The sequence below is a fragment of the Aythya ferina genome (assembly GCF_964211825.1).
Source record: "Aythya ferina genome assembly, chromosome: 6".
NCBI classification, from domain to species: Eukaryota; Metazoa; Chordata; class Aves; order Anseriformes; family Anatidae; genus Aythya; species Aythya ferina.
The window spans coordinates 4,204,289-4,215,953 of record NC_140303.1 but is presented as its reverse complement, the minus strand read 5'-3'; the positions used below and the strand labels follow the sequence as shown (position 1 = coordinate 4,215,953).

General features: G+C 38.7%; 1 protein-coding gene across 5 annotated transcripts in view; it reads right to left on the bottom strand.

Moving 5' to 3' along the window:
• Positions 1 to 2,567: 2,567 nt before the first annotated feature.
• Positions 2,568 to 11,665, bottom strand: part of HECW2 (HECT, C2 and WW domain containing E3 ubiquitin protein ligase 2) — a 164,502-nt gene continuing 155,404 nt past the window's right edge. For all 5 annotated transcript variants that reach the window (XM_084523310.1, XM_084523309.1, XM_084523312.1 and 2 more), the window contains one exon: positions 2,568 to 11,487. In XM_084523310.1, coding sequence (XP_084379436.1) covers positions 11,376 to 11,487 — 112 coding nt within the window. In that variant the 3' untranslated portion in view covers positions 2,568 to 11,375. The remainder of the gene's footprint in view (positions 11,488 to 11,665) is intronic.

The window sequence follows — 11,665 nt, the reverse complement described above, 5'->3', positions numbered from 1 at the left end:
CAAGGCCAGGAACTGCTCTACTCTCCCCTTAAGTCCTGAAAACCAAATACATACTAAAAACACTTTGTGATAGGGGCATGTTATTGTAGTCTTAGTTATGTGTTTATATAATGTCATAGAAATGTGTGGCACTTAGACAAGGGTATAATTAGCAGGACTCCACCCTGAGGACTTTGGAATTTTAATTAGATACAATACCACAGCGAATGACAAAGGGTGGAGAAGGGGGAATGGTAAGGTGAAGGCTAAGCAGCACAGGTTCGTGAGCTATACTTATCACTAATGCGTGCATCTGGTCATTAATTGATATTTTTTAATTATCCCAAATGTATTAGCTTCATGATTCCCATTCTTAACACATTTTCTTTTGCATTCCTTAATTATCTATCCATTATGAAGTTGGCTTTTTAAAGTCTTTAGAGACATTAATGGAAAGAACTTCTCTTGGTCCATGTTTCATTTGGTAAGGACAATGACATACAGCTTATGTAGTTCAGAGCCATAGGTCATTTAGGAAACTAACTGTTGGGAAAAAGCCTGGTTCCCTCAAGAAGTGCTGATTTCAACTCAGACCTGTCATGTCCAACCTAACTTGGAGCAAACAGACAGCAAGCTACCCTCTTCAGCAAGTAACTTTTTTCTGGGTTGGAAGACAGGTGGACAACATTAAGAGTCACATAGATGGAAGCTGTGAATGTCTGAGCCTTCTTCTCTAACTTGTTTGTAATAGCTTCTTTAACACGACATGAACAAGGTAATACCCTAATCTGTGGCACAAGAAAGGCCTCAAAAACCACGAGGCAAAAGATTAATTTAATAATCAAGCCATTCCACAGGGCAGTACATGCTTAAGTAAAGCAACAACATGTGAAACCTTACCTGAGCATTTTCAGTGTCCTGAAATTCAAAAGTCATGGAAAAAGATCCATGTCTTCTACATGTTCCGTCTGCTACTTGCAACCTTCAAGCATCAGCAGCAAATCTGCCTGCAGAGTGGGTGATTGTTGCTGTGCGAAGTACCCGTGGTTGTTTGCTTGGCAGAAGAGCATGGAGCTGGCACGCCAGAACACCACATAGGGCAGGCAAGCCAAAAAATGTGCTGATTCTATGCCTCTCAGATTATAGCATAAAGCTGCCTGTCTTAGGAGTGGTACTCCTGTAGTTAACTGACAGTGAATGGTGTTTCTCTCTGTGAGGATAAAATAATCAAAACCAAAAACAACCAAACCATACAACAAAAGCCACTACCCTATAGAGATTATCTACATCCCAAACATCTACAAGAGCACCACTTGCTGAAGCAACTTCACTGATCCCAAATACCCAACTAAAACATGAAATACTCAAACCACAGAAGGACATTTTGCAACAGGCCCCACAGAATCAGCACACTATCTCCTGCTATATCTACAGTGGTCAGTTCTGGAAATGACCCAACCATTGAAAACAAACATTCGCCAATCAATAAGGATTATCATGACTGTATTCAATACAGGTCATTTACAGATTTTCCGTATCAAAATCTCTGCAAGAATGCCACCACATTTGCACATAGGAAATGAGTACCAAAAGGCAAAGTCTCTGTATTTCGCCAATGCTTAGCAGAATTGCCTCAGTGTCACATGGCACGAGATCTATACAAGCACCATTCTTCACACTGAGAGAAAAATGTGCAACTGTTTGATACATGGCATCAGGTATCGATGAACTGTATTATGAACCTAGAATTGAGAAGTACAACAGAGAGCTGGGGCAGAAAGGTTCTCAAAGCCTTTCCTCCTCCCACAGCAGCTCCCAATTAACGATTTAGGCTAGCTTGCACTTCATTTCCACTAGCAGCAAGATACTGCAAAATTACTGTCTAGGAAAGTTTAAAATAATAGAAATATACTTGCATATTTGATTCTAAAAAGAGTTCATAAAAACTGTAACGTAGGAGAAGTGACAACTTGCCCGTCAAGAACAAAGGCCTACTTGGCCTGCGCCTTGGTGGGCGAACTCTTACCCAAGTACTGAATAAAGACCGATATCGCTCACTAGCTAGTATAATCTGTTCCCAAAGTAAGAAGAAATCTTTAGTGGAAGGCACTGACTTTTGTGAAAGACAGAAAAATACCTTTTTCCCTAAAGATATTTCCCTATGAAAATACAGTGTTTTTCTGTGTTAATCCACTGTCATAAAGCACGTTGCTGCTCATTCTGATACTCCAGACAAAAGCAGAGTTTTTTGTGCAGCCTGGGCCTCTCCAACATCTTGACTGTAGTCTGCTTCTTTGTTGAATTTATATGATAGCCTTTGTTTCAAATGTTCTTGTTCAAATTCTGTTGCATATGGTTGGAGAATCCTTACTGTTTCTGCTATAAATGATGAGTCGTAACACACCAGACTCCTTGGGCCACCAGAAGTCCCTTAGAAAAGGTGATGTAAGAAAGACTATCCTGTGGTTTCTCCACAAGTCTTAAACTGATGCAAAGGACACAAAATGACACAGAAGTGAAAGGCACTCATTTAAACACTGTTAAGACGTAGTCAGAGGCACAATAAAATAATTGATTTCTAAAGTGGATTTTGTAAGAAGATTTATTTTAATTAAGTGATTTCATGATGAAACATGGTCTTAAACAAAATAGAGATCAGTATGAAAATAAAATTATACACAGAAAAATCTTTTCCCCAATTGTTTTTGAATAACAGGAAATACAACACAGCAGTCCTGTATTCAACTGAGTAGATAATTATGTGAATGTGTGAGCAGTCAAACATTACAGTACAATCCTTGAAGCCAGGCACAACAAAATGCCTGTCAAACACTCAACACATTTCATATCTGCTCCCTCTGCCTCAAAGAAAAAAAGTGAAATGTGATGCAATGTAAACGGAGAAAAGGACATACACCATCTTAATGCTTGAAGCACATTTTCCCCATTTAGTGTTTTGTGAAAGACATATACCAAATTCAGATGAAACAAATCAGCTTGTAGAAAGATAGAAAAACTTGGTATTGTATTTGATATATAGTCTTGTGAACACTTAACTGAAACATATGGAAAGGATTAAAAAATACACCACGTGTTCTACTTAAAGCTTAGAAATAAATATGCACTCTATATTCTCAGTGCCTGAAATTCTTTAAAAACAAATAACTTGGTATAAAATTATATCAAGTAATTGTCAAAAATGAGGGAGATGCACCTATATACCTGTTAGATTCTGGATGCCTGCATCCCCACTACAAAAACTTGTAAAACTATATGCGCTTTCAAACATGCTCAATAACCCAAACCATAGCCTAGCAAGGGCAAGAATACTGACTGACCTGGGGGAGCCAGTACTCTACACCACATCCCTCAAGACCTTCTTTTCTACAAAGTATTCCCCTTCCATACTGTACCAAGCCTTACGAGTGTAAATGTTCAATCACTTATACAAAAGGCAGCCTTGCTGATCAGGATTTGTGGATGCCCTCAAGGCTATTTCATTCCAAGGAAAAACAGAGTACAAAGAAAAAGCATCCTCCTAAGATGATATACGTACTTCATATTATTATAATTTGTCTTCCTCCCTGCAATGCTGATAATAAACAGCAGTCTCCTGAGTGTTGCAGACTCGTTGCAGGAAAATGTCCTGCTCTATGGAACTATTGAACCATTGTGGTCCAACACACTAAATGTCTTCTAGTTTAGGACTTAAGTTTACATGAAACTCTTCCACCTCAGTTACCACGCTGAAGAAGAAAACTTGCAAGGAATTCTTCTTTTGACTTTTATACCAGACTCGGATATCCAGTCGTCTTGGCTTTTAGGTAAAGAACCAGGTCAGCTTTTAGGTAGAGGACCAGGTCTTGAAATTCTTCCTGTCCTCTTACTTGATACTTTTTCTGACAATGTCACTAGAGTGTGAATGAACTCAAGACTTGCATCGGCTTGGCCAAAGCTAACAAGATAATTGAGAATAGTTTTATTATCTTAAATAACCTTTAGAAACTTCACATCAATCCCAGAATGACAAAAAACTCTTTGTGGAAATTCATAGTTCATACACAACCTTAACACAAAACTCAAACATAAAAAACAAACAAACAAACAACAACAACAAAAAAAAACACTACGTTTTCACACAGCTAAATGTTGGGGGTTTGGCCCATCACATTTAAAATGAAAGTCCTCTTAAGTAGTGATGATTTAACTTTTTAACAGATACTATTTCTCTTGCCAAATGCAGCTGGTAGTAAACACAATAATTATTTGTAAAACCAGTTAAAAAGGACTTCCAGACACAACCCTTATTTAGAAGCTTTCATTTTCCTGAGAGCAGTCAAATTAAAAAAAAAAAAAATAAAAAGTAAAACAAGAAATAAACAAAAACAGAAAATGGTTTTCAGATTGTGTGCTTTAGATTTTCAAAACCTGAAATAATCAGCCAAAACATGCCTTCCAGTGGTAGTAACAGTAATCTATTTCAGGATAAATAGTCATTTTTCCTTGGTACATTATCATAGCCTAATTTTCAAGCTAAAAGTATCTCCTTTTGTACATCCAGTGGTCAGCACAGCTCACTGCCCCACTAGCTATTTCGAAGCCCAGTCCTTTTCCTGTCCCTACTCTTTCAGTCTTGTCACCACTCTAGCACTGTTCCACGGCTCCATTTCACATGTTGTAGAAGTGCTGTATCTTATCATTACAGCACCTACAATTACATTCCTTCCTTAGCACTATTTATGAGGCGTCAGAGATTTATTTGCTTATTCATACAGTAATTTCAGCTCCAATGTGACTACAGTCAGCATTACCATCAAATATGATGTCTCAGCAAAGTATTTTTTCATTGGCCAGATTTCTATTGTTAGATGAATATTTTTAACTATGAAAAAATTGTAATTCTCCTGATTTAACACAAGAGCTTTTGAATAGTCAACAGAATATGTGAGGAGCTGCTTGTACTGCAACTAACAGGCAATGGAGGTGTGAAAATACCCTTTGGAAGAAACCAGTTGAAGGGCTGTATGACAAACCCTCCATCCGTGAAAGGCACGGACTTCACTACAAAAACAATTCCCCCTCTGCCATGACCTCTGGATCCACGCTCACCTGCGTCCCTGTGAGGGCTTGTGCTGCCAGCCAACAGCCTGAAGCAGCTTACGAGAATTGGACGATTCTGTCAACAGAAGATATCACAGGAAAAATCCCCTGCCTTGCTATGAACTTGGCAAAACTGAAGTCAAAGCACATTTGACCCTTGGATACCTAATCACATGCCCGGTTTCCAGAAAACATCTAGCACTATTGGGTTAAGACATATTTTTTCTTCAGCTGTTCACAGTGTGAGAGGAACTACAATCCCATCGACTCTTTGTACTGAAGGCTCTTATTGCAAAGGAGACCAGTTTAATTCTTGATGGAAAAAATAAATACCACCACAATCTCACTCCGATACTATAGTTACAGTCAATATAGGCCATCAGCATTTGTCTCCAGGTGATTGCAGGATTATGTGCAATTAAAAAGGAGAGGACGGCCAGCCTTTGGAAGGCAGCCCAGCATAAGGGAGACCAGAGTCCTATGGAGTTTTGTAGGTCTCTATGTTTAAAAACTGATTATATGGATGTCAGCACAAAACTATGTTAAACTAGTGGAACAATATACTCCTGAGTGCTTAGTAAAAACCCTCTAAGGCAGACAGAGCCTTTTCTAGTAGGGGCCAAAGGAGAACTTTCTAGAAGTTAGAAACAAACAAACACAAACTGGAAAAACAACAAAAAATACCAGAATTTTCATTACTCGGAAGTGTTTTAAAGGAATCTAGGATTGGAAGAAACAGCTTGGCTTCCTTTCACATTCACCATGAGTTTAGGAGAATCATCAGAAGGCATCTACAATTATATTTGTTTTGTACAGGTTACATTTGCAATGTAATCTGACTGCACTTGGTACATAAAGGAATCAAGTTCAAAATTCCAATTATCAATTTAGAAGGGGGTGATTAATGAGCGCAGTAATTCTTTCACAATAGCCCTCAGGAAATATTGTAATTGCATTCTGAATACATACAGATACTACCATGGGTTGTAGCCATTCAGAGGAGTCCCTGACTGTCATCCTTTTACCTACAGTCAGTAGTCTTTCTAAGCAGTGACAAAAATGTCAGTATGTCACTGATTTTAATCAGAACTCTAAAATTAATCATGAGTTTATCTTACAATACCTATGGCATAAGGTCACTGAGCAAAATCTGTAAAGTAGAGCCCTAAATGAAGTTTCAGCCTGAACAATACTTTTCTTTCCAGTAAAACTATTTTAGAAAATACTAGAAATGCTTTAATAAAAAACTTTTCATAGCACTGAATGTTTGAAATATTAGATGTCTGCTGCATTTGCACCAGTCTGAAGCCAAACAGGAGCACTGTGAAGCTAATGGCCTACATGCAACGAGTAAACCAACACACACACACCGTGAAAACTGTGTGTTTATATGGCCAGCTTTATAATTTTGCGTATTAGTAGCAAAAATGGGTCATAAAAAGGCTTTTAACCTTAATGGATTTACGATAAAGTTCTCTCCCCCTACTACTTACTTAACATATATTTATTTTCCCTGAAAGCAAGGAATTTCAAATTCAATGCTTTATGCTTTTTTCATTGTAAAATATTTAAGTAAAACATTAGACTAGTCCAACAGCAGCCACTGTGACTATGCTAATAAAGTTGTAAAGTTTTTTTTTTTACTTGCAATTGGTGAGCTAATCAGCCCCTAATACTTCAGCAGTTCTGTTTCAGACTGCATAGTAAATCCAAAATGCTACTGTTTGAGAAGCTATGTCTGAGTAATTATTCTGAAATTTTGCTTAGCGTTCAATTTGCTTGCCCAGGGAGGAAGGGATGAGAAGGGAAAATAGCAGTGATGGTCGAGCATTAATACTGCAAGGTTAACATTAACACTCTTACAGTTAAGTTTGTAACTATGACTGGAGACCATCCTTATTGCCCAATTCCCATTAGTGCTAACAGGAATAGATTCATCCTCCGCTTAAAATCAGTGGCAAGAAAATGTAACTGCTAGTATAATTTAATACAAGTAAGTTTCAATCACTAAAAAGAATTAACTTGCTTTAAGCCATGGGAAATGAACTTAAACAGGCGATTCAAACACAGCTGCCAGAGATTCCCCTTCTGTGCACAGGAATTCCTTCACTCCAGAGACAGGGTGCTTGCACACATCTCCAGAAACCTCTGCAGATAGCACTGGAGTAACTTTACATCTGCAATTAATACTGCTGAGATTAGAGTCAGCAACCAGATGATACCAGTGCTTCAGAAGGAAGCCTTTTTTTTTTTTTTTTTTTGACTTTTAAAAAAGATTAAAAATACATAGGAAACCACAAAACTGCTTTCTTTCCTATAATTTGAAACTGAGCAAACTGCCAGTCCACTGCCAGTTTATCTCATGCCAGAAACTTCATCTGATGTCCTGCCAGAATGCTGCTGCCTCGATTTTCAGTTTCCCTAAAGATTACATATATTCAGTAAGGTTAACAGCTTTAATGTGGAGTTCATGGTGTGCCCAGCACACCTGCATACGCAGACAAATTTCATCCTAGATGCTCTCTAAGCATTATTAACACCTTTTTATGGTAGGTTCGCAACATGGACAACAAAAACTATTTTTAAAAGCAAGGAAAGGGGCAAATGTTTGATGAATACCAAGGAAAACAGCAGGTAGAGAGTGGGGGAAAAGGTTTGCTCTTGATTAGAATTGTGTTAAATAGGATTTTATTTTGGATTGAAAGACTACTTTCACAAGATAACCTGCGATGTGCTGCTGAAGGTGTTACAAAGGTAACAGGCAGCCATCTCTCACCTGCTGTGGGTGAAAACACTGCTAACAGTAAGCATGCTGGCTTGCAGCTTTTGGATGGGTAACTGCTTGCTACAGTAGGCACCACATCGGATAAAGTCAATGTTGACAAGTTTTCCCGGTGTATTTAGGAGTGTTGTGGCTGCTTTTTGGCTAGCAGTGCATGGCTCAGCCTCCTGGCAGAGCAGAAAACATGGGCACCTCACTTCAACGCTGCGGGTGCTTTGTCTGGTGGAGATGCTGTAGGTAAAGTTAGTACAAGTTGTCATCACATGGTAGCCGAAGGAAATCTTTTGTCTACTTCACTTGAAGACTAGCTTTTTTCCTTCCTAAGTGGAAAGCTGCTTAGCACTGTCTGGAAAATCTCTGAGGAAGTACAGAGATTTTGGAAATGCTTCTTTATCTTTCTTTACTCTGGCCCCTTGTGCCTGCCACAGCGTGACATAAGCTAAAGCACTCTGGTTGCTGATTGCAACTGCAGGACACACAAGTTGTCTATCACCTGGGACATGTTCAATGGGAAAGGCTTCCCACACTGAGGAGAGAATATTCCACTCCATAGCCAGGAGACATACTGGTCTGACAAAGGTCAGGCTTCCTTTTCTACACACCCTCCCTGCTTATCTGTTCAGAGCAACTGCACTGAGATCCAGCCACGTGCTCGGGGCAGAACAGGTAGCTGTATCTGGGCAGCTAACTCTTCATCACTTTCAAACAGGATTTCTTGAGAGTCTTCCAGGTGATGTTGGCTGCAAAGGAGCAAGAAGCAGCTTCTCAGTCTCTCTGGATCTTAATGCTACATGGATTCCCCATTTCTTTTGACAGCTGACCCGCTGTTGATCCTATCACATCTTTACAGAATACTGGATCATCGTGACTGATTTCAATTATTTATGTATGCATAAACACAGAACAAATAGGTGCGGTAAATATATTTAAATAAAAACTGACAAATTCATTTATTCTTCTTGATTTGTACAAAAGCATAACTTAAAGGCAGACTAGTATAAACTTACTTTGTGCCAAATATTTAAACTTTTCATTCCAAAGAGTTTCTGGTTCAAAAATCGTAGATACAGTTTCCACCTGGGAAATCTCCTTTTTAGACCACAGATAACACAGGAGTGTAAAATCAAAATTCTGCAGTCCTTCAACCGAGCAAAAGTTGCACTCTGATTTGAGTGCCTGAGTTTTAGCTACTCAGTGAATGGATCATAGGAAACATGAGCCATGCTGGAGTGACCTGATGAAAAGTCAGTTTGCCTACTGCTCGCTCATCCTTGTTCTGAAAAAAGGTGTGCATTAGCATCTGTTACGTGCAATTTTAGCAAAGACTGATAAATATATCTGTAAAAATAGGGAGATGTTTGGATTTTTCTTTGCTACTTCATGCCAGCCAGAAGTAGAGCAGGAAAACCTACATTACTTAGGTAACAAAGTCCCAGATGTCATGCAGAAGCTCAATTATTCCTGAAATCAAAGGATGCTTTCACTCTGATTTTGCAAGTGGGGTTTCCTTTGCACAGGTAACACTTTCCCAGGAAGCCTGGAGGGTTTCCTCAGTTTTGCAGCCACCACCACAGCTGCACCTGCCTTCCAACTTGGAGGGTGGAACGGCAGTCTTTGCTGACAACACCTCCGCTGACATTCACCACCACAGGAAAAACACTCCCGCAGGAACGAGCAGCATACCTCCCTGAGATGCCCTTTCAAGAGTCCCCAAAGTGAGAACGCTAAGTTTACTTCAGAGGCTACTGTTCCCACGAAGCAGGGGGTGCTGTGCTTCAGTGCTACCAAGAAGACTAGCGCAAAGCTAGATTGATGTTCTTGTCATCCAATATCCACGTGCAACTTCCTGGAATTTAAAACATGTGGACGCACTGCGTTGCAGCAGCTGCACAAGAACGAGTGCTCAGCCGCATTCGCGTTCCACAAGACCATCTAGAGGAAAGTACCAAAAATAGATGCAAGCAAGCCTTGTGTATTTCAGCAAAATTAAGCATGAGGAAATCTGTCCATGCAATGTTTGATATGCCATAAAAATTCTTTCAAATAACATTTTATAAGAAAACTATTTATCAGTGAAAAGGCAAGACACAATGAACACTTTACATATTGCAGTTCATTGATATGAACAGCGGCATTATGGCCAGTGACTCACCTTAGAGTAGGTTACTCATAGATTTCCAAATGAGCTAGTGTTTCATGGTGCTGTACAAATAAAAAGTTGTGGGGAGCATATGAAATATCTGTATTAAACTCCACTGCATTAAGTTATCCAATGCATGAAAAATGATCCAGATGCATTTAAAATAAATGCATATTATGATACCACATATAGTATTATAAAATTATTACTTATGTGCACAGTCCTGATATCTATAGACATGGCACTGTGAAGAAAGCCTGGTTCCTAAGCGTTTTTATAGATACTTGATAGTGATACAGTTTGCTGTCAGTCAGATCGTAATGTCCCATCAACTTTGGTACATTCAGTGCAAAATATTTTTGGGAGTTTTTTACTCTTATAAAAATAAAAAGGCTTTATTTTTTCCTTTGATAGTGCTCAAAGAATAAACACTAGCAGAATGTCTGTTCAAGCATGGAAAGTGACAAAAACAGAAAGAGCATTTTAGTTTGTTTCCTGTGTACACTCTAAGAAATGTAATACAATGAGCCTATAAAAATAAACAGAAGTCACTGTGTTAGGATTTTTTTTTCCTGATATGCTGCGATAAATTGCTAGTTTCTTCTTAAAATAGTTTCCATGCAGTACAAACCATAAAATCAGTCTGATTTTATGAAGTTATTAAGTTCATTTAACAGCTCATCTTTTGTCATATACAGCACTGGCAAACACATTTCCACAAACCTCCTTAATGCAAGCCATTATTGTTGCATCCTTTCTTACTGACTTTCCTTCCAATTCACTTCTGTCACAGGAACTTGAATTCTGTGGTGCACACCATGCAGGCTTTTGAAGTCTTAGGTATAGCAAGTACTGAATATGCTGTTATAACATATGGCATAAAGTAATGTACCTTCATGAATAGTCTTAAAGAAAAAAAAAAAAGTATATTGTATGATTTTTTGCTAATTTACTGAGTAGGTGGGGGCCTGAATGATTTCACATTTTGACTTGAATTTTCTATTCAGCAACTCTGGTGAAATCCAGTTTTCAGGTACATGTCAGTTTTGCAGTAGTCAGGTTGATCACAACACGGGATCACACATTTCTTGTTTGCTCAGAAAATAAAATGTAACAAGTTTGGCCGACCTGAAAAAGTGTGGATTGCAAGACTTGTTTTTCCCTGCACTTCAGGCACACTCTAGATTCACTGCAGAGAATTCTGCCACTACCATAACGCTTTATAATTGCTTCATAAGTTCTTTCATGGAACCTCATTATTTGAATTGCACCATAAAACAATTTTCCTCTAGGAAATCCAATACAAACGTTCATTCGTTCTTTGAGAAGGCAGATCCACAAAAGTCCAAAGAGCTGGGCACTGTGGTTTGCGCATCACTCAAGTCCAAAAGTACTTGTCTCTTCAACTGCTGTCAACAGTTTTTCATATAGCATAGAGAATGATGGATAAGGGGGAAGGTCCAGACGATTGAAACAAGTGTGAGCCCTGAGGGGAAATAGAGAGGAGGTAGAAAAGTACATTATTTAAAAAGTTCAAAAGAAAATATGCAGAGTGATACGTGCATGCATATAGATGGCCAGGTAGTATTCGTTCGGAAGACTGTCCTGTCAAATGATGCTTTCCAGCAGAACAAGTAGTAAGGTTTAATGTACTTTTTTCTAAT